General features: G+C 44.9%; 2 protein-coding genes across 3 annotated transcripts in view; one reads left to right on the plus strand and one right to left on the minus strand.

The window, feature by feature from the left end:
* SYS1 (SYS1 golgi trafficking protein) overlaps positions 1 to 23,720 on the minus strand; it is a 38,353-nt gene that overhangs the window by 7,686 nt on the left and 6,947 nt on the right. Inside the window, exon 4 of one of the 2 annotated variants that reach the window (XM_081832681.1) lies at positions 22,559 to 22,678. The exons of the other annotated variant lie outside the window; for it this stretch is intronic. Within the exon in view, the coding sequence (XP_081688807.1) occupies position 22,678 (1 nt within the window). The 3' untranslated portion in view covers positions 22,559 to 22,677. Of the gene's footprint in view, positions 1 to 22,558; positions 22,679 to 23,720 lie in introns of those variants that run through there. 2 annotated transcript variants of the gene reach the window in all.
* On the plus strand, positions 16,852 to 19,520 carry TP53TG5 (TP53 target 5). Its single transcript, XM_006735290.3, has 4 exons — positions 16,852 to 16,863; positions 17,127 to 17,198; positions 17,362 to 17,492; positions 18,949 to 19,520. The coding sequence occupies exons 1-4, from the start codon at positions 16,852 to 16,854 to the stop codon at positions 19,433 to 19,435; spliced, it is 702 nt and encodes a 233-aa protein (XP_006735353.3). The 3' UTR covers positions 19,436 to 19,520.

The raw sequence follows: 23,720 nt of genomic DNA on the forward strand, positions 1-23,720 counted from the left end.
AAAAAAAAAAACAAAAACAAAAACAAAATACCCCCAGTGCTCAGTGCCATTCATTAGTCATACCTTTCTATAGACCTCTGCTACACTGGATCAAGGTTTCTCTATGTAAGAAATGGTAATGGATCCTGCCCAAAATTAGAATTAAAAAAACAAAAGACCACAGCTTCCATCTTGGGTGTGGGTCCTCTATTGCTTGGATCACTCACTCAGGGGGGAGCCAGCTACTATGTTGTCAACAGCCATGCAGAGAGGCTCACGTGGCAAGCAACAGAAGATTCCAGCCAACAGCCAGGAAGAGCAGAGGCCTGCCAGCAGCCACATGAGTGAGCAGGGAAACAGATCCACCAGCCCTGGGAGTGCCTTGGAAGGACCGCAGTCGTGGGCAGCAGCTTGCCTGTGACCTCCTGAGAGATGGAGGCAGGACCATTTGAGCTAGAGCATTCCTGGATTCCTGCTACCCAAAGCCTTTGAGATACTGAATACTTGTATCAAACTGCTAAGTTTGTATTGACATGCGGCAATAGATAACCAGGTAGAGACTCTGGTACTGGGGCAGAGTGCTGCCGTGTCAGCTCCCAAGCATGGCATTGGCATTAGAACTGGCAACAAACAGAGAAGAGTGTAGTCAAAGTGCCTTGGAAAAGCTGCTGATAGAAGCCTCAGGCCTTTGATAAGACAACAGCCAGGGCGGACTGGTAAGCACTACTGGAAACTGGGGGAGGGGGAAGCTCGTTATGTCAGGACACAGAGGTTAGCAGCCCCATCACCTGCAGTAAAGAGGAGAATGGGGGGGTACGCCTAATGAACTGGGTGATCTAGCTAATTTCCAAGCAAGGTGGTGAAGGTGCCACCTGGTCTCTTATCGCTGCCGATGGTAAAATGCCAGCAGGGAGAGAGGAACTAAAACAGCAGTTCCCAAGTGACAACGAGGCTGCCTCCGGGGAGCGGGGGGGGGGAGCATTTGGCAATGTCTGGAGACGTTTTTGGTTGTCGAAACTGGAGAGGTTGCTATTGGCATCTAGTTCGTAGAGGCCAGGGATGCTGCTAAATATCCTCTAGTGCACAAGACAGACCCCTCTCACCACTTTCCCCCACACAAAGAATCATCCTGCCCAGAGTGTCAGTAGTGTCAAGGTGGAGAAACCCTGAGCTAAAAGGAAGCGCTGTTAAATTTGAAGGAGCCAGGACTTCACGGTAGGAAATTCTCAGCCTCTTCAAATGGCAAATGAAAGTAACATTAAGAAGTGGTTTCCTAGCAAACCTCAAAGCCAGGGCATTGAAAACATCCAAAACAACATGGTCTAAAAATGAAACTGAGAGGGGCACCTGGGCGGCTCAGTCGTTGAGCGTCTGCCTTCGGCTCAGGTCATGATCCCGGGGTCCTGGGATCGAGCCCCACATCGGGCTCCCTGCTCAGCAGGGGAGTCTACTTCTCCCTCTCCCTCTGCCACTCCCTCCACTTGTGTTTTCTCTCTCACTCTCCCTCTCAAATAAATAAACACAATCTTAAAAAAAACAAAAACAAAAACTGAGATTATGGCTATAAAATCTTGAGTTTATATCTCAGGAAGAGGCAATGCCTCAGAGTACTATTCAGTCAGATAAAAGATCTCTAAAGAAATTATAGGTGTGCCTCACAGATCCTCTGAATCAAACAATAGGGATTCTAGAAAGCTTAGGGGTGTTGTGTTGTCCCTTAGCCATTTCAGCAGAAGCCTAATGCAGAGAAGGGCTTATCTCAAAGAAATTGTGGGCATGGCTTTTGTCTAATAGAGTGCCCTGAATAAGATTCAGAGTGACCTACAAGTTCTTAAAAGGATAATATATCCAGAAACATCTCCAGCTTGGATGTATAGGGATAAAGAGAGTATAAAATAAAAACAGGATTTTTGGTTCTGAACAAAATGGAGTAGATGCATTCCTCTCTATCCCTCCCACTAAGTACAGCTTAAAATGCTAGACATTATATCTCAAACAAAGAAGGCAGACCAACCAGGAACCCTAGTAGGTTTTCTTTTTGCTAGGGTCTGGAGAAGCCTGCAACCTGGAAACAGGCAGTTAAAAATTGTTCCCATGAAAAGCCTGTTTTCTCTTGTCAAAGGACTGAGAAAGGGGCACCCTAGCAAGACAGAAATCTTCTGACATTAAATGTCCCACTCCAGCAATGCTAGAGGAAAAACTACTCCCAGCCTCCACTAGCAAAGACAGAGGGGAAAGCCAGACTTCAATGTTTGTCTTGTAACAAAGGTAACAGGACACTTCCCCCACTTCACCTCCAGGTGGTGTTAGAGGAGACCCGTGGGAGCCTGGCCTTCATCACTGCCCAGCAGTAACAAATACCCCTCCCCAAGAATCCCTCCGCATTTCCGTGGTGTCAGAGGAGGCCATGTGGGTAGCCACACTGTCATCCCCATCCAGCAATAATGAGGCACCACTCCCTTCCCCCAGTGTAAAGGAGGCCAAGTGTAGAGCCTAGATGTCCACCTCTGCCAGCAGTCATGAGATAACCCTCCCCTTGCCCTACTGGTTGGTATGAGTGGAGTCATGTACCTAGCCTCAATTTTCACTCTCACCTGGTGGTAAAGAGTTGGTGCCCCCTGTCTCACTGGCCCAGGTCATCTGAGGCCTACTAAAACAGAAGATTTAAATGAGATGCAGAGTCTCATAACATAATTTCCAAAATGTCCAGGTTATAACTGAAAATAATTCAACATACCTAGAACCAGGAAAATCTCAATTTGGATGAGAAAAGACAAACAATAGATGCCAACAAATCACAGCATTGCTGGATTTATCTGACTCTGATTTTAAAACAATCACTATAAAAATGCTTCAACAAACATTCTTGAAATAAAATAAAAAATTAAAAAAAAATCTCAGGGGAAAAAAATAGAAGATGTAAATAAAATAGAAATCTTAGAACTGAAGAAAAAATTATTGTGCTGGGTTGAATAGTGTTCTCCAAAAATTCATGTCTACCCAGTACTATAGAATGTGACCTTATTTGGAAATAGAGTCTTTGCAGAAATAATTAGTTAAAATGGGGTCATACTGGATTAGTGTGGGCACTAAATCCAATAACTAGTATCCTTTAAAAGAAGTCTATGTGAAAACACAGAAGGATACTCCAGGGAGACCACCATGTGAGATGGAGGCAAATACCAGGATGATAGGTCTATAAGCCAAGGAACGTCAAGGATTGCTGGCAATCACCAGAAGCTAGCTAGGCATGGGGCAGATTGTCCCTTAGAGCCTCCCGAAGTAATTAACACCTTGATTTTTGGACTCTTGGCCTCCAGTACTGTGCGAAAATAAACTTCTATAGTTTTAAGCCATCAAGCCAGTTGTTACAGCAGGCAGGTCTAGGAAATTAATACAGAAACCAAAATTCAAACAACAACAACAAAAACCTTACTGGAGAGGCTCAATAGAAGAATGGAGATAACGTATGAAAGGATCGGTGAATTTGAAGAGAGAACAGTAGAAATGATCCAATCTGAAAAAGTGAGAAAATTATAGTAAGAAAGAAACAAAGAAAGTACAGAGCCTCATGAACCTGTGAGACAATAACAAAAGATTTAACATTTGTGTCACTGGAGTCCCAGGTGGAGAGGAAAAGGAAGTGAAGCTGAAAAAACATTCAAGAAAATAATGGCTGAAATTTTCCCAAATTCAACAAAGACCTGAACCTACAGGTCAAAGAAGCTGACTGAATCTCCAACATAAACCCAAATAAATCCATGATAACACTTTTGAAAAATTAAGTCAAAGAAAGAATCTTGAAGGCAGTTAGAGAAATGATATCTTACCAATAGGAGAACAACAGTTCAGTTGCATCAGGTTCTCATGATCCATGGAGGCCAGAACAAAAGTGGCACAACATTTTTAAGTAGTGAAGGAAAACACACAACATTTTTAAGTAGTGAAGGAAAACAAAGTCAATCCAGAGTGCTTGACAAAGACTCTCTCCTTGATCAAACTCTACCCCGGCTCCTCTGAGCCCTCTTTTCAACGAGGCCTTAACCTTGGTCTATAAAGACTTGAACAAACACTAATATAGTTTCTAACAGCTCAAGGCTGAATCCCTAGGATGACCCCAGACCCCTTAAAGTGTCTGCCTAAGAAAACTCAAGGCTGCCAAATGAATTCACTGTTTGTTCCAGCCAACCCCTGAAAACAGGGTCCCTGTCTCCCAACAGCAAGATACACATCTTCTATGGGAGGGTAGGAGCTAGCAAACCTAGATGGGTTTCACGTGGACCAATATCCCCCTTCTGCTTTCTGTAAATTTTCACTTCCTTAACTCTACAGAGCACCCCCCTCACCCCCTCCTTGTTCTCAAATTCCTTTAAGATGCTGAGTCATCTCTGTACAAATCAAAGTTGAGTTCAGTTCACACTGGATTCTTTTTCCTATTACAACAGTATATTACTGATCAAAATCTGTCCTTTCTACTTTAAATAATTTGTTTATCTCTGACATGCTGTACCCAGCAAGAAGACTTTTTAGGAATGAGAAATCAAGACATTCTCAAATGAAAGAAATACTAAAAGAATTTGTTGTCTGAAGACCTACCCTAAAAGAATGACCAAAGAGGGCACCTGGCTGGCTCAATCTGTGGAACATGTAACTCTTGATCTCAGGGTTGTGAATTTGAGCCCTACATTGGGTGTAGAGATTACTTTAAAAAATAAAATCTTAAAAAAAGAAAGAAAACACCATAGATTAAATAAAAAACAGAATCCTAAAAAATGTTCAAGTAATACAGGAAGGGTGGAAAAATGGAACAGAGGAATGAAAAACAGAGGAAACGAACAATAAAATGGCAAACAGAAGCACTAAGATACAAATAATTACATGAACGGGAAATGGCCTAAATATATCATTTAAAAGTGAGAGAGACCTGCAATACAGAATATGAAAAAATGACCCAAATATAAGCTGTCAACAAGAAATTCACTTCAAGTATAATGACATAGGTAAGTTGAAAGTAAAAGGATTGAAAAAGATATGCCATACAAACATTAATCAAAAGACCGCAGAATCTGCCATCTTAATATCAGATAAAAGAAAATCACCAGGGAAAAGAGGTTACATTACATAATGATAGCAGGGTCAAACCATGAGGAAGACAAAGCAATCCTAAATGTACAGGAATCAAACTGATAGAACCGAAAGGAGAAACAGACAAATCCACTATCAGAGTTGGAGACTTCAACACATCTCTAAAATACGGATAGAGGGGCACCTGGGTGGCTCAGTCAGTTAAGCGTCTGCCTTTGGCTCAGGTCATGATCCCAGGGTCCTAGTATTGAGCCCCGTATCAGGCTCCCTGCTCAGCGGAGAGCCTGCTTCTCCCTCTTCCTCTGCTGCTCCCCCTGCTTGTGCTCTCTCTCTGTCAAATAAATAAATAAAGCCTTAAAAAAATAAAATAAAATACTGATAGAAATACTAAGCAGAAAAGCAGCAGAATATGTACTTAACAAAAGAACTTAACAAAACCGTCATCCAAAAGGATGTAATTGACATTTAGAGAACACCCAACAACAACAGCAAGACACACATTCTTTTCAAGTGCGCATGGAATATTCACCCCAACAGACAATATCCTAAGTCCAAAGACAAGCTCAAGAGACTTAAAACAATCAAAATTATACAGTGTGTGTTCCCTTGACCACAATGGAATCAAACAGATCCAAATCAGTAACAGAAAGGTGACAGGAAATACTCCAAACACATGGAAATTAAACAACATACTTCTAAAAAAATCTAGGGGTCAAAGTGAAGATCTCAACAACATTTTCTAAAATTTAGCTGAATGCAAAGTATCAAAATATGTGGGGCACAGTTAAGGCCATGCTGAAAGGGAAATTTACAGTACTAAATGTTTACTTTCAAAGGAAGAAACACCTCCAACTAATAATCTAAGTTCCTGCCTTAAACTAGAATCAGAAGAGCAAAAATCCCAAAGAACTGAAAATAGAAAAACAACAGAGAAAATCAAAGAAAAAGCTGGTTCTTTGGAAATATCTATAAAGTGGACAAACATCTAACAAGATTGACAATGGAAAAAAAGAAAGAGAAGTCCTAAACTGTCAATTTCATGAGCGCAACAGAGGATATCCTTATGGGCTCCCAGACATTAAAGAGACAATAAGGGTCTACGAAGAACAATTCTACACACATAAGTTTGGCAATTTAGATGAAAAGGACTAAATCCTCAAAAAGCACAAACTGCCAAAACTCACCCCAAAAAAATAGATCATAAAAATAGCTCTATAACTATTAAAGAAATTGAATTTGTAGTCAATGCAACACAAAGACACACACACCTCCCTCTTGAAAAAGAAATATCCAGCACCAGATAGTTTCACTGGAGAAATCCACCCAATACCTATTAGAAGGATTAATTAGAAGAATTAATACCAATTCTATACGATCTCTTTTAGAAAATGGAATAGGAAGGAACACTTCTCAATGTAATTTTAAGAGGTTAGTATTACCAAACCAAAAACAGTACCAAAACAAAACAAAACACAACACAATAGACACATTTCATCTAAGTTATCAAATTTGAGGGCATGGAGTTGTTCATGATATTCCTTTATTATCCTTCTGATGTCCCTAGGATCAGTAGTGGTGGCCTCTCTTAAATTTCTGATACTGATAATTTGTGTCTTCTTTATTTTTTTCTTGGTTAGGTTGGCTAGAGTTCTGTTGATTTTATTTACTTTTTCAAAGAACAACTTGTGGGGTTCATTGATTTTCTCTGTTGTGTTCCTGTTTTCAATTTCACTGATTTCTGCTCTAATTTTTATTATTTTTCTTTTGCTTGCTTTAGGCTTAAACTGCCCTTCTTTCTCTAGTTTTATAAGGTAAAAGTTTAGATTGATTTCTGATCTTTCCTCTTTTCCAATATATGCACTAGTGCTATAAATTTCCCTCTAAGCACTGTTTTTACTGCACCCTACACTTTAGATAAGTTGTCTTTTCACTTTCATTTAGTTAAAAAAGTTTTTTTAAGATTTTATTTACTTGTTTTTGGAGAGAGAGAGAGAGAACATGTGAGGGTGGGGTGGAGGGGTGGGAGAGGCAGAGGGAGAGAGAGAATCTCAAGCAGACTCCCTGCTGACAGCAGAGCCCTACATGGGGCTCAATCTCATGACCCCAAGATCATGACCTGAGCCAAAATCAAGAGCTTAGCCGACTGAGCCACCCAGACACCCCTAGTTCAAAATATATTTAAGTTTCTCTTGAGATTTCTTCTGTGATCCATTGTTATTTAGTAATGTATTGTTTAATCCCCAAATATCTCGGACTTTCCCAGCTATGTGTTATTGGTCTCTAATTTAATTCCACTGTGGTTTGAGAACATACTTTGTATGATTTCTATTCTTTTAAATCTGTTCAGGTGTGTTTTATGGCTCAGAATGTAGTCTATCATGAATGTTCTATTCTTAGTTAGAATATATTTAGGCCATTCACATTTATTTATTTATTTATTTATTTTTTAAAGATTTTATTTATTTATTGGAGAGAGAGTGAGTGAGAGAGAGCATGAGAGGGGGGAGGGTCAGAGGGAGAGGCAGACCCCCCGCTGAGCAGGGAGCCCAATGTGGGACTCGATCCCGGGACTCCAGGATCACGACCTGAGCCGAAGGCAGTCGCTTAACCAACTGAGCCACCCAGGCGTCCTAGGCCATTCACATTTAAAGTGATTACTGATATAACTGCCATAACAGCGATCATGTTTATAACTGTTTTCTATTTGTTGTACTTGTTCTTTATTTCTTTTTCTTTCTTCCCCTCTTTTTCTGCTTTCTTTTGTTTTGAGCATTTTATGTGATTCTATTTTTCTCTCCTTTCTTAGCCTATCAATTACACTTCTTTTAAAAAAAATTTAGTTATTTCCCTAGAGTCTATAATATATATTTACAACTATTTTAAGTCCACTCTCAAATAACACTATACCAGTTCAAGGGTAGTGCAGGTACTATATAAAGGACCCAGAGCCCTCACAAAAATAGACACAAAAATCTTCAACAAAATATTAGCAAAAATTCAATCCAAAAATACATAAAAAGAATTAAACACCAAAATCAAGTGGGATTTGGGGCACCTGAGTGGCTCAGACGGTTAAGCCTCTGCCTTTGGCTTGGGTCATAATCCCAGGGTCCTGGGATCAAGCCCCACGTCCTGGGATCGAGTCCCATGTCGGGCTCCCTGCTCAGCAGGGAGCCTACTTCTCCCTCTCCATCTGCCTCTCCCCCTGCTCATGCTCTCTCTCTCTCTCATAAATAAAAATTAAAAAAAAAAAACAACCAAGTGGGATTTATTCAGGCATGCAGGCCTAGTTCAACATTCAAATATCAATTAATATAATCTACCACAGTAATGAACTAAAGAAGAAAAAATCACGTGACCATATCAACTGATGCAGAAAAACCATTAGGCAAAATCCAATGTCCATTATTATAAAAACTCTCAACAAACTAGGACTAGAGGGTAACTTTGAACTGGATAAAGAGCATCTACAGAAAACCTACAGCTAACATCATATTTACCGGTGAAAGATAAGATCAAGAACAAGCCAAGGATGACTGTTCTCATCACCTTTATGCAACATGGTACTGGAATTTCTACTCAGCAAAATAAGACCAAAAAAGGAAACTAAAGGCATATAGGTGAGAAAAAATATTTCAAATCACATATATTACAAAGGACTCATATCTAAAATACATAAAGAACTCTCAAAACTCAACAGCAAACAAATAATCCAATTAGAAAATGGGCAAAAGACAGATTTTTCATCAAAGAGGATACAGCAGTGGCAAATAACACATTAAAATATGTTAAGCATCAATAGCCATTAGGGAAATGCAAATTAAAACCATGATGAGATAGCACTCCATACTTATTAGAATGGTTTTTAAAAAATAGTGACCATACCAAAAGCAGGTCAGGATACAGAGAAAACAGATCATTAATATGTTGCTGGTGGGAATGTAAAATAATATAGTCACTATGGAAAATAGTTTGTGGCTTCTTAGAAAACTAAGCAGACACCATATGATCTAGCAATTGCACTCTTTGGCATTTATTACTGAGAAATGAAAACTATGTTCATACAAAAACCTATACATGAATGTTCACAGCAGCTTTACTTGTAATAGCTCTAAATTAGCAACAATTCAAATGTTCTTCAATGAGTGAATAGTTAAACAAATTGTGGTACATTCCATACTATGGAATAAAACTCAGCAAAAAAAAAAGGCGGGGGGAACAAATTATTGATACATGCAACAACTGGGTTGATATTGAGGGTATTTTCTGAGTGAAAAAAACCCAAACTTGTAATGTTACATACTGTAAAATTCCATTTATATAACATTCTTGAAATAACAAAATTATAGAAATGAAGAGGGGTTGCCAGAGGGTAGGGTGGGAGGAAAGAGGGGTGGGTATAGCTACAAAGAGCATGAAGAAGCCTTGGGATGGTACAACGGTTCTGTATCTTGATTGTGGTGGTGGTTACATGAATCAACAAGTGGTTTTGGTGTTACAATGTAGTTGTGTAAGATGTTACCATTGGGGGAAAATGAGTGAAAGGTCATAGGACCTCCATGCATATATCTTTTTGGGATTTTCTGTGAATCTACAGTGATTTTTTAAGTTTATAAAAGGAACTATTGATACAGCAACAACCTGGATGGATCTCAAGAGCATTATGCTGAGTGAAAAAAGCCCATCTCGAAAGGTCACATACCGTATGATTCTATTCACATAACATTCTTGAAATGACAAAATTATAGAGATGGAAAACAAATTACTGGTTTCTAAAGATTAGGAATGGTATGGCGGGGAGAGGGGCAGATAGCACAAGGGAGATCTTAGTGGTGATGGAACACATACACACAAGCGAATGCATGTAAAACTGCTAAAATCTGAATTAGGTCTGTGGATTGTACAATATCAATTTCCTGGTTTTCATATTGTATGTATTGTGAGGTGCCACCCCTAGAGGAAACTGTACTACTTTTGCAACTCCCTATAGATCTATAATCATTTCAAAATTTACAAAAATAATTGAGAAAAATTAAAAGAGGCCTTTGAACCTCAAAATTTTACTGGCAGGAAGCATGTTGAGAAAATGACTCAACTGCAAATGTGCCCAAAAAAGAAAGGATAACTCAGAACAAAAAGTCCAAGGAACAGAGTCAAAATCTTAGTAGGATTTTGTGTAGAAATCAACAAGCTGATTTTAAAATTCATAAGGAAAGAAAAATTTTGAAAAAAACAGAAGGGGTGCCTGGCTGGCTCAGTCAGAAGAGCACGCCACTCTGGATCTCGGGGTTATGAGTTTGAGCCCCATGTTGGGTGTAGAGATTACTTAAATAAATAAACTTAAAAAAAAAAGAACAGGAAAGTTAGAGAACCCACTATCTAATTTTGAGTGTTATTATAAAGTACTATAGTAATCAAGACAGATTATAAGACATACTATAAAGGAATCCAGATAGTATGATACTGGCAAAAGGATAGATATATAAATCAAATAAACAGAACAAAATCTAGAAATATATCCATACATATATGGTCAATTGATTGTTGAGAAAAGTGTGAAGGAATTCAAAGGAAAGAGGACAGTCTTTTCAACAAATTGTGTAGGAATAACTAGATATCCATATAGAAGAACGTTGATCCATACTTTACACTATATACAAAAATTATTGCAAAATAAATATCCAAGGACACATAGGTGGCTCAGTCGGTTAAGCATCTGCCTTCAGCTCAGGTCATGATCCCAGGGTCCTGGGATCGAGTCCTGCATCTGGCTCCTTGCTCAGCGGAGAGCCTGCTTCTCCCTCTGCCTGCCGCCCCCTTGCTTGTGCACTCTCTCTCTCTGTCAAATAAATAAAGAAAATATTTTAAAGATTTATTGATTTATTGATTTATTTGACAGAGAGAGACACAGTGAGAGAGGGAACACAGGCAGGGGGAGCAGGAGATGGAGAAATAAATAAAATCTTTTAAAAAAAATTAATGCAAAATGAGTCATTGACCTAAATTTAAAAACCTGAAACTAAAATGTTGAGGAGAAAACAGGAGTAAGCCTTAGTGATTTGGGGCTAAACAAATATTTCTTAGATATGACACCAAAAGCATAATCCGTTAAAAAAAAAAAAAAAACTGATAAACTGGACTTCATCAAAATTAAGAATCTGCTCTTCAAAAGGCAGTTAAGAAAACGAAAAGATAAACCAGAGACTGCAGAAAATACTTGTAAAATCATATGTCTGACAAAGGGATCCAGAATTTACAAAGAACTCTCAAATTTAATAGTATGAAAAACAACCCAACTTTTATTATTTTTTTAAGTAGGCTCCATGCCCAGTGTGGAGCCCAACGTGGGGCTCCAACCCATGACTCCAAGATCAACACCCCAGCCGAGATCAAGAGTCAGATGCCCAACTGACTGAACCACCCAGGCACCTCAAAAACAACTCAATTTTTAAAAATGGGCAAAAGACCTGAATAGACACTACACCAGAAGAGATAAATAGATGGCAAATTAGCACATGAAAAGATGCTCAAGATTATTAGTCATTAGGGAAATATCAATTAACACTACCCTGAGATACCACTACATACCTACTAGAATGGCTTTTTAAAAAACACAACCTGGGATGCCTGGGTGGCTCAGTCAGTTGAGCAGCTGACTCTTGGTTTCGGCTCAGGTCATGATCTCACAGTCGAGAGATCAAGCCCTGCATCAGGCTCTGCGCTCAGTGCAGAGTCTGCTTCAGATTCTCTCTCTCTCTTTCCCACTCATGCTCTCTCTCTCAAAGTTAATTAATTAATTAACTTAAAAAACACAACCTAACAGTACCAAGCGCTGCCCAGGATGTGTAGCGAATAGACCTGTCCCACACTGCTGGCAGGAATATAAAACAGAATGACTACTTTGGAAAACTGTTTGGCAGTTTCTTACTAAGTTAAACGTACCATTACCATATGATCCAGTAGTCCCACTCCTAGGTATTCACTCAAGTGAAATAAAAACTTATTCCCACAAAAACCTGCACACAAATGCTTTTGGTAACCTTATTCAGAACTGCCAAAACCCAGCCCAGATGTCCTTCAATGATTAGGTAACACACAGTAGCGTACTCATCAGTGAAATACTACTCAGCAATGAAAAGAAACAAACTACCGCTACCCTCTGAGATGTGCTCATCCAGATTCTTTCTGGAATCTGAAAGAATTCCAGATTCTTTCTGGAATCTGAAAGAATTCCAGATTCAAAAGGCTCTGCACTGCAGGATTCCATTTATATGATGGTCTGGAAAAGGCAAAGCTGTAGGACCTGAAAAACAAATCAGCTATTGCCAGGGCCGGGAGGGGGAGGGGGTTAACGGCAAAGAGATTGCATGAGGGAACTTGAGGGGATTACAAAACATTCTATATGTTGATTGTGGTGGTTTGCACTTGTCAAAACTCATGGAACTGCTCACTAAAATGGATGAATTTTACTGTATTAAAAGATATCCCAATAAACCTGACTTTAAAGAATCTAAAGTGCAAACTATGAGAGGAAACAAACAAAACAAGAGTGGAACCTCACACCCTATGGATGGCTGCTATCGAGGAAGAAGAAGGAGGAGGGGGAGGAGGAGAAAGAGGAGAAGGGGAAGAGGAAGTAGAGGAAGAAAATATGTGTTGGTGAAGATGTGGAGAAACTGGAACCCTTGTGCCCTGCTGGTGGAAATGCACAATGGTGCAGCCGCTATAGAAAACAGCATGACAGTTCCTCAAAAAATTAAAAATAGAACTACCATATCATCCAGCTATTTGTGGGTATATACCCAAAATAATTTAAAGCAGGGTCTTAAAGAAATATTTATACACCCATGTTCCCAGCAGGATTATTCACAATAGCCAAAAAAGGTGGAAGCAATCCAAGTGTCCATGGATAGATGAATAAACAAAATATGGTATACAAAAGAATATTATTCCACCTTAAAAAAGGAAGAAAATTCTGACACAGGCTATGACATGGATGGCCCTTGAGGACACTACGCTAAGTGAAATAAGCCAGACACAAAAAGACAACTATTGTATGATTCCACTTACACGAGGTACTTAGAGCGGTCACATTTCTAGAGGCAGAGAGCAGAAGGGTGACTGCCAGGGCCTGGGAGGAGGGGGAAATGGGGAGATGATGTTTCACGGGTATTGAGCTTCAGTTTTGCAAGATGAAAAAGAGTTCTGGAGATGGATGGTGGTGATGGTTGCACAACAGTGGGAATGTGTTTAACTCTACTCAACTGTACACTTAAAAATGGCTAAGTTGGTAAATTTTATGTTATGTGTATTTTACCACAACTAAGGAGAAAAAGAGTGGTGGTTTTCCACTCAAGAGCCTTGGAGTTGGTCCACAAGGCTGTGTGTCATTGAATAAGTCTCTCTCCCCACCAATGGGTTTCCTGTGATGGGAGGACCAAACAAGATGGAACATGGAAAATTGCTGTGGGAGTCTCTGCTGGGGTAGAGTCTGGGCATGGAGAACTCCCTGCCCTGTGGGGGTGAAATGCTCAGACAGACACCACTTCCGAGGGAGGGGACCACATGAGGGGGAAAGCGTGGACTAGAGCACAGTGGCGGGGCCGGCCGGGCCAGGCCCCCAGCACGAAATCTAGCCACCTTGCCTTGGCTGCCAGAGCCCCTTCAGGGGGTCCCTGGACCCTCAGGACAAACTCCAAGCATTCTGGTGGTAAAGCCCTGGTCAGCCACTGGCACTCTTGGCCCCTCTTTTCTACTCTAGCAACATATAACTGTCCATAATTCTTTTCCACACCTATGTTTTCAAAATTCCCTGTTTTGAGAATGCCCTGCCTACCTCACACCCTTTGCCTGGCCAACTTCTACTCCTTCATTCCTCATTACATTTAAGTGTCTACGAAGACTTATCTGACCTCCTCAGGCTGGTCCTCTGTAGTCCAACAGCCCCTGGGGTTACCTTTGTCATTGATAATGCTGTTTACTTCACTTTTTAAAAAAATACTTATTGTGACCTACCAGGCTCTGGGGGTTTATCAGTGAATAGAACAGACAAAACTCTCTGCCCTTAAAGAGCCTATATTCTAGTAGTACCTCCCCCCCGGGCCTGTGAACTTCTTGAGAGGAGTCATGCTCTGCCTATAATGTGGCTATCCTGAGTGTGTAGCACACGGTGGGTCCCCAGGCCCTTGGCACCCGGGGGCTGAGTGGCAGTTGTAGATGATCCTGATACAGCCCACCAGAGTCCAGGTGGTAAGGGCTGAAATCGTGCTGGCAAGAAGAGTGGTGCCTGAGCAGGAAGAGGAGCCAGAAGTAGTGGGTTGGACAGAAGGGAGAGGGAGTGTCCCCCACAGCTTCCCTCTCAAGTCACCTCCAGGTTTCTTCCCTGGGTACAGCACGTTAACCTCCCCCCTTCACCCTAATAATAAAGGACATTGACATGGACGAAGCTGTTCTGTAGCCTCGGCTTGGTGTGTCACCCCTAAAAGGCAGAGCTAAGCACCCCCTGCACACATATACCTCTCTGCCCTAGAGGCAGTACAGTGGAGAGTTCGGTTCCCACGCTCGGTTGGGTATCAGACTGGCTGACTGGGGTGGTGCCAGGAGGCTGTTCTTCACAGGCCCTTCCACTCATTGCTGCGGCCGGCTAGGCAGATCCTTCCGAGCAGCCCTCGTCTGTCCCAACCCTTCACCACCACCCCCTCCCTGCCCCCATCTCCTGCCACGGCCAGTCTGCCCTTCCCTCACCTCCTTCAGGTTCCTGCTCAAATCTTACATCTGGTTGGCGAATGCTGCCCATTCCAGCCTTTTTAATACTAGCAAACCTTCTACCTTTGCTCTCCCTCGGCCCTCGGCCCTGTTTACTTTTCTCCCCACACTTATTTCCCTCTGACATGACAGTGGTGTGCTGGAACTGACTCATAAGGGCTTGCAAAAGCCTATTATGCTTCTACGAACTCTGCTGACTGGTCATTAAGCATAGCGATCATTAAAAATCAAATTATACAAACTTAATCAAATTAATGATGTTATAAACAAAGGTGAAAAACGCTCAAACTCATCACTTTCCAATTGTTTGCTACCTTTTGCTACTATCTATGTTCTTGAGAGTCTTCACATCTGGAGAACTATAGTAGCTGTAACGGTATGCTACTGTGCATTTCCATTCAACTCTGCCTTCAGGGGCATCACGCTGGTAGCTTGAAATCAGCCCTGCTAGGAGTTTTTGCCCCAGAGACACAGGTACTTGTAATAAATCAGGTTTTGATTTATTATTTTGTTGACTGTCTACACCAGGGTTTGATCATGGGCCCAATCTAATCCAACACTATCTTTGTAAATAAAGTTTTATTGCAACACAGCCATGCCTACTCATTTGCTTAGCATCCGTGGCTGCTTTCACACTACAACAGCAGAGCGGAGCAGCTGCAGCGATACAGCCTGCAAAGCCTGACATATTTACTATCTTGCCCTTTACAGAAGAAATTTGCTGACCCCTGGTCTAGCCTTAAGAGACAAATGGAGGAGATGTTAATAATACAATTAAATGTAGGGCGCCTGGGTGGCTCAGTTGGTTGGGCGACTGCCTTCGGCTCAGGTCATGATCCTGGAGTCCCGGGATCGAGTCCCGCATCGGGCTCCCTGCTCAGCAGGGAGTCTGCTTCTCCCTCTGACCCTCCTCCCTCTCATGCTCTCTGTCTCTCATTCTCGCTCTCTCAAATAAATAAATAAAATCTTTAAAAAAAAATACAATTAAATGTAAACACATATGTCCCGTCTATAGCTAGTACATTGTAAATAGCACACCACGAAAAAAATTTGAGAAAATATACCTCTGGTATTTGAAAACTCTGATCCAATACAGCAGATAACTTGATATGTCATTGATGAGTGAGTGAAATTCAAACATTTTTATTCTTTCACTTTTGTACTTTCTTCTTCCTCTTTAGTGTTAAGTGAAAATGTCAACATTTGTTCATCCATTGCAACCACAGTTTGGTTATGGTTATGAGTTAGGCAAAATCCAAGAAAAACATACTTTAAGAATGAACTGGCTCTTTGGAATTTACAACAAAGAGTACTGTAGAATTTTATTATTTTAGATTTCTATCAGTACAATTTATAATACACACACACATAGATGAACATTTTGTTTCAGAGAGCCAAATGTTAAACATTTACAAGCACACACACTGTTTTGTTTTCCCTCCACTAGAATGTATGTTCCTTGAAGGTAAGAATTGTCTTTTATTTCAGTGCTTAGAATAACAAACGTAGCAGGTGCACGGTCAACATATGACACAGATGAACAGATGAGCGTAGTTGGGAATGCCTGGTTTCATGCGTTCACTGTCAGACCTTAAATTTCCAGCTCCACCATTATCCAGCTGTGTGGCTTTGAGTAAACTACTTAACCTCTTTGAACCTTGGCTTCTTTATTTAAAAAGAGGAGATAATTCTCTTACCTCACAGGGAGGTGTTGACAATATAGGCCTCTGTCTGGTACCTACTAGGTTTTTCCACAGATGGGGAGTTTCCTCCTCACCCTCCACCCCTGCCACACACATATTCCTTGGAGACCCAGCCCTGCTGCTGTCACAAATTTCAGTGATGTCACAGCTCCCCTCCCTGGGAGCTCCAGCACAGCCATCCTGATGGCCGGCCTGAGTGTTGGCCGAACTGAGAGGGGCAGGGAGCAGACGGTGCCTGGTACCAGTCTTGCTCCACCTGTGCTTGAGGTCTCACAGCCCCAGTATGAGTCCATCAGCAAAGAAGAGGCCCAAGAATAGAATGGTTTCCAAGGTTGGACTTGGGAGTGGACACAGAGGGGGTTGGACCACACCCAGAGCAGGGGCCATCCAGCCTGGGGTGGGGCGGGGAGGGAGAGGTGAAGGGTGAAGGGAGGTCAGGAGAGTTGGAATGGTTTCCCCATTTCTGCCCCCAAACCAAGGTGACAAAACTCCCAAAGGGTGGTCAAACCCATGGTCAGCCAAATGGAGAAGCATAGTGGAGGCGTCTGGGGGAATTCCTCCTGTGTTAGTGCACTCTCTCCTTCTGTCTCTCAGATACAAGATGAAGAACCACAGGACAAGATACCACAACCTGTCAAAGTAATCGGGCGGAACCGACTTAAGATGGTGAGATGCCCCATTTTGGTCCTTCCTAGTTGCCAGGCTTGTAGTGACCCAGGAGTCCCCAGGCCCAGCACTGAATGGAGTTGAGCCAAAGTTGAGGTGGGGTGTGGGAGGCTACCCCAGGAAAGCTGAAGCTTCTGTTTTCCTGGTTTCTCGACCCTGGCAGGTATTAAAAAACTTGTCGCTCTTGAAGCTGCTCAAGAGCTCAAACCCCCGGATCCAAGAACTGCATAGCCTGGCCAAAAGGTGTTGGAATTCACTGCTCAGAGTTCCGAAGATCCTTGGGATCTCCACTGGGTGAGCTCGGCACACTCCTGGACCCCACCACGGACCCAATGACTATCTTTACTATGAACAGGCACTGTTACACTTTGTGAAAACCTAATTTTCACAAAGGCTCTATGACAAAGGTATTGATTAGCCCTATTTTACTAGTGGGAAGCCGAGGCTCAATAGATGCAGTGACTGGTCCCAGCTAACAAGACTGGTAAGTGGCAGAGCTAGGATTTGAAGCCATTCCTGCGTGATATCAGAGTTGTGGTCCTAACCATGGTCACAATCATCCAGTTATGGGACTAACCACCAACTGGGGCACCACCCAGGTGCCACTCCTCCTCCTCACCCTCAAATCCACACAACCCAGAGATTCACCTGCAGACTAGTCATCTTGCTGAGGCTCGGCTTCCTCATAAATCACGTCAGAATATTAAGAAAGTTGACATTTATTAGGCACCTGCTAAGTACTTCACAAGTATTTCCCGTTTAGTTAATTCTTCACAGCATTCCTATTAGGTAGACAGAGTTACCCCAGTTTTACATACGACGAAACTAAAGCTTTGAGCGGTGAAATGACTTGCCCCAAATCAGGCAGATGGTAAGAGGCACAAGCAAATTTGAACCCCCGTTTGTCGGTCTTGAAAACCTGTGCTCGCCAAGCCACTCTGCCACTTCACTGCCTCCTACTTTGTGGGGCTGGTGTGAGGGTCCCGGGCCTGATGCACAGCAGACCCTCAATGGTGGTAATAATCAGCGGTACTGGCATTATGTGGAGCCTGAGTCCTCATGCCGCTCCACACACACTCAGCTAGGACAATGCTGTGCTTTACAGAAGATTCAGTCTATTACACACACCCTTGGGGCAAGTCTCCTTCTAGCACTAGAAGGCTAACGCCCCCTCTCGGAGCTCCTTTCTCTGAGCTGGCCGCCTCGGAAGCGCAGGCAATCAGTTAACACTGGGCTGGAAGGGTCAGGCCTCTCTCGTCCCATAGTTTTCCAACCTGTTTAAAGCAGCAGAACCTCTCTTCAAGTATCCTTCCTCAGGCCCCAATTGTGTTGGGCAGAAAGGTATCCCGCCCTCACCCTGCCCCTCTCCAGGGTGGGGAGGGCATTTGAGAGGTCTCCTCAGAAACTTAAGGTTTCTTGGAGCACAGTTTGAAAACACTGGACTAGTTCACCCCATCAACTGAAATCCAGAGAGGCGGAACCCTGGCCAGTGGCCCGCGCAGACAACATCTAGTCCTCGGTGTCCTAACCACTGGCCACTGCCGCTCGCCTCCCCAGCCAGGAGGACTCCTTCCCCTGGCCATTATCACCTCCCCTGCCTCCAGGCGCAAGGCCTCTGGTGGTGAAGTTTCTTTTCCGGGGCTCTCCAGCTTTCCCCCCTGAGCTGGCTGCATAGCAGCAGTCTCAGGGCGAGGCTGGGGGACCAGGGCCCTCATCCTGCTCTGCTGACTGCCTTCCCTCCCTGTGCCAGGAGCAGCAGCGTCTGCGATAGAGTGGAACAAGATAACGAAGAGCTCCAAGAGGCTGGGTGCCCCAGGAAGATACCGGAATTAGAGTGCCCAGGGGAGCCCCCGGTGGGGTTGGCGGGGGGGAACAGGGCGCACCAGCCGCCCGTGGCAGCGCACCAGAGCGAGGAGCAGGTGGAGCCTGAGCTCCCAAGGACATCAAAGGGTCATGACCTGACCGCTTGCCCTGGAGCCCAGGGGAGGCAATCACCCACTGGGGACCCCCGCATTGTCTTCCTGAAGACCTACCAGCAGAGAACTCCCATGGGGGACAAGAAGCAGATGGAAGCAGCTGACCAGTGGATCTGGTTTGAGGGGTTGCCCACACGAATCCACCTCCCAGGGCCTCGGGTGATGTGCAGATCATCCGCCCTGCGCTGGGTCAAGCGCTGCTGTACCCGCTTCTGCTCTGCATCACTTGAGCTACCTATGTGCCATCCGTACAGAGTATGACAACACTACCGCCCGGCCGGGGTGAGACACAGGCAGAAGCCAGGCTTGGAACTGGGCCCGAGTCAGAGGCTCAGGATCCAGACTCTTGGGGGCTGTGGCTAGCTAACAGTGCTAGGGGGAGACCCCTCCCTCAGGCCCAGAGAGGGGGAAACCATTGATGGAGGCCACACAGCAGGGTGGTGGCTAGGCTGGGGCCTCTCAAGATCCAAACAGGGGCTCTGGGGAGGGGCACTGGAAGTGGGGGTTCTGAGGTGGGTCATCTCACTGCCTGGAGGCCTCAGGAGGGTCCACAATTGCTATGGCTCAGAATCTCAGTCAGGAGTCTGAGTAAGGGAGTTCAGGGATTTCCAAATGTTGGGGGAAGGGGGAGCAGTCAAGTAGAGCTCTGCCATATCCCATCCCCTCTTAGACTAAATCACCACCCCACGTTTCATTTATTTATGCTTCAAATAAGATTTACTCTGAACAAAAAGTTCCTTAGCAAAACAAGAAAGAAAACAAAATACTCCACCCTTCCATGAGGGAACTGAGGTCCCAAGAGAGAAAAGCATGAAGGGCTTGGGGGTCCAGCTGAAAGGGAGGCTTCCCCTTCACAAAACCCAGATCCCCAACCTGCAGGACTTTAGCGGGCCCTGGTCCCTGAGCCCTCTCCCCGGGTGGCAGCGCCCCCTGGCGGCCTTCTTAGCTCCTAACACCGAGGTCTCTGCTCACAGGTGGCGTGACCTTGGACGGGAGCCAGAGGTGTGAGGTGAGGGCGGAGATGGCGCAATCATCTAAGCGGGAGGGATGGGCGGGCAAATTCACGAGTCTACAAATAAAATCTCCCATTGGGAACTGAAGAACAGTACTGCCGGCCCTGCCTGTTTGGGGCTGGAAAGGAGGGAGGGAGGAAAGGGGCCCTCGACTGAGGTGGGGAGGAAAAGCGTGCATCACCATTTTAGGTTTCTTCCACCCCATTCCCGGGCCCCTAAGGTCAGTCTAGAACGTGGCACACAGAAACCAGCAAGCTGCACCCCTCCCCACCCCTGCGAGCTGGCCTCCGGAAGAGTACACTTTATGAAGTCATAGAAGGTATTTTCTGGGTGCGAGATGCTTCACAATGGCCCTGCAAGCCAACAAGATGAGAGACCGTGGCGCCGAGACAGAAGGTGACTTGGCCAGGCTCACGCGACTAGGAAGTGGAGGGGCCAGAATTCTAATCTAAAACTGGTGGCTGCTCCCCATTCCATTTTCCGAAGAAAGGAAAAAGGCACAAGGGAGCATCCAGCCAGCCAGTCATTCACGTGCATTGCACCCCGGTTATTGCAGCGTCGGGTGTCAACAAATGGGTGTCAGTTTGGCCTCGAAATGTGTCCCGCCTGGGTCGAGGAAAGCACCCAGTCAGGCCCAGTGTCAGTACTTCGACTCTACAGCTCCCGTGCGACACGACACGCTCAACCCCCAATCCCAAGTCCTGGTCGACCCCATCGGGTCGGGGTCGCCCTCTGTCGGCAGGAGCCATAGCCCTGAACGTGCAGCTGGGGAGAGGAAAACCCAGGGAGCCCGGGCTTTCTGGGGATCTTCCCCTGGAGGCAGGCTGCGCGGAGTGGCGCCCTCAAGAAAGCAGCGCAGGGATCAAGGGGTGCAGAGCCTTCCCGGGAGGAACCCAGGCGGTGGTGGAGATGTCCGGTGCAGGAGAGAGGAAGATGGGAGGGGTTCCCCCGAAACGCACCGCGTTAGCCGTGGGCTGCGCCGCCAGCCTGAGCCTGCCGGCGCGGGGCTTCTCTGGGCTGCCCTGCCCGGCTCGACTCCTGCGAGCCTACGCGCGCCTCCCCCGCGTCCGCCCACCGCGCCGCTTCCCGCGCCGCCTCCACCCCGCAAGCTCCACTCCAAGCTGTCTTCCCGCTGGTCTTGCACTCCGGCCCACCTCCTGGGTAGTCGCCATTTCGGTTTCCTTGCTGGACATCATCAGTTCCATCAGTCTTCAAAAATCACCCCTACTCGGGTGCCTGGGTGGCTCAGTTGGTTAAGCGACTGCCGAAGGTCATGATCCCGGAGTCCTGGGATCGAGTCCCACATCTGGCTCCCTGCTCAGCGGGGAGTCTGCTTCTTCCTCTGACCCTCTCTCTCTCTCAAATAAATAAATAAAATAAAATAAAAAAATCACCCCTACTCGCTCTTTCACCCCCAGCACCCTCCATTCCATCAACCTTTGCGCGAACGTGTGTCTGTGCGCGCTATGCAGGCAATCAGGGCAGCGCGCTCCCAACCAAAACACACCAGGTTGGTGACCCCCTGCACTAGTCTTCCTGGGAGCCTGCCCTGGGAGCCCCAAGTGGGAACCTGAAAGGCGTGGGCCTGGGTAAGATTGGCAGCTTCCACTTTGCCGCAAAAGGAGCCAGAGTTGGGCCCAAGAACAGCAGTTGGATGGGCCGTGCTTGCGTGCTGAGGCTAGGATCCCTCCTGTCCAGAGCGCCGCTGGGGGGAGGGGCAAGGATGCAGGCTACAGTGTGAACGACTCCCAGCTGTGCACTCTTTCCAGGCTTACCACCCCCACCCCCCGACCTGAGCTGGCACTTGGGCCTCAGACAACCTGCCTCCCACAGTCCCATAGCTGGGGCCCTCCCATTACCACCTTCCCTGTGCTTGACTACTACAATCTGAGGCTCCTCCTCTGGGCTCAGTTAGATCCTGCTTTGGGCAGGAGGCTGCAACAGATCTCAGTGATCAGAGGACACCACCCCCAGAAACGGCTTCCTGCCAGTTAACTGGGGGGAAAATTAAAGTGTTTGATTCAGAGTGACTTTTAAGAAGTCACATGACCTCTCTGAGCCTATTTCATCCGTTTATAAAATAGGGATACTAGTATCAATTCCACAGGGCTTCGAGCAAATCAGGCTTGATGTAGGTGAAGCCAGTTTGTGGGGTGTTGGACAAATGTCTGTCCTTTTTTTCCTGCCTCCTCCCTGGCCCTGTGCCACAATAAAGCTCCTTGTGTCTCACTCATAAGCACCCGCCTAACTGCTCACCTTTAAGGGAATTAGCTGCATGTTAAAAAGCCAATCTTATGTTCACATTCACAGCCTTTTGCTATAATGACATCTGGATTCCAGAAACTGCCCCTCTACTATCTGGATCACTTACCACTAAACATGATTGGAACGTGAAGATGATGATGAGGCTGTTGAGGCAGAGAGGCCTAGCTTCTCATCAGCTCTGTGATGTTAGGAAAAGTTGTTTATTCCTAATCTTCAGTTTCTCTGTCTGCAAAATGGGAAAATAATGGTACCTATCTCACTGGATTAAGTGAGAATACACAGAAGTGTATCTAATCTTCAGTTTCTCTGTCTGCAAAATGGGAAAATAATGGTACCTATCTCATTGGATTAAGTGAGAATACACAGAAGTCACTCTGCAATGGATGACACAAAGGAGCGCACTACTTGGTAGCTGCACCTGGATCACAGGCAAACCCGTTCCCCATCTAACAGCTGAGAATACTGAGGCTGGGAAGAAAGGTGTCTCCTCTGTAAAAAGAGGAGAGATGGGGCAGTGGCCCAGTAACTATAACTGCTTAGATTTCTGGATCACTTCCTACACACCAGGAACTGTGCTAAGCTTTACACTAGGTATCTCATTGAATCCTCACAACACAGGGAAGTGCTAGCTTACCTCATTTTACAAACAAGGAAACCAAGGTAAGGGGAAGTCAAGCAGCTTATCTAAGTCCTCACAGCTAGTAATGGGACCCGGGATTTAACCTTGCACTCCACTGCAGCTCTCTTAAGTCCTATAGCCTTAGGGCCCTGCTCTTTTTTTTTTTTTAAAGTAGTTACCACACCCAGCATGGAGCCTAGCACAGGGCTCGATCTCATGACCCCGAGATCAAGACCTGGGCTGAGATCAAGAGTTAGATGCTTAACCGACCAAGTCACGCAGGTGCCCCAGGCCCCTACAATTGTCTTGCCCATAGAGTAGCAGGACAGGGATCCAAACTCTTAGCAACCTCTACCCATTCCTGTCTCAATGCTGTTTTCACCACCACTTGCTACTTTCCTATAGAAAACCTCAAGCAAGGCTTTAATTCCTTCTCCACAGAGGGCCTCTCTTGTGCCCTGAATCTGCCCATACTCCACCTGCCCCTGAAGCTCTGTGTTCCTTGTGCTACGGATACAGGGAGGAGATCCATGTCTGTGCACGGACTGCCCCCTGGGACTGCCAGAAGAAGCTACTCTTATCAGGGAAGTCACTGAGCAGCTGAAAGTGCTTCCAGGAAAGACTGTTTGGATCGTGCACCCCATAGGAT

The sequence above is a fragment of the Leptonychotes weddellii genome, chromosome 10, assembly GCF_054177405.1.
Source record: "Leptonychotes weddellii isolate Sample4059 chromosome 10, ASM5417740v2, whole genome shotgun sequence".
NCBI lineage: Eukaryota > Metazoa > Chordata > Mammalia > Carnivora > Phocidae > Leptonychotes > Leptonychotes weddellii.

Coding starts and splice junctions, on each gene's coding strand:
- TP53TG5 (XM_006735290.3), top strand. Junction 17,199..17,361: donor GGCGGAACCGACTTAAGATG/GTGAGATGCCCC, acceptor CGACCCTGGCAG/GTATTAAAAAACTTGTCGCT. Junction 17,493..18,948: donor ATCCTTGGGATCTCCACTGG/GTGAGCTCGGCA, acceptor TCCCTGTGCCAG/GAGCAGCAGCGTCTGCGATA.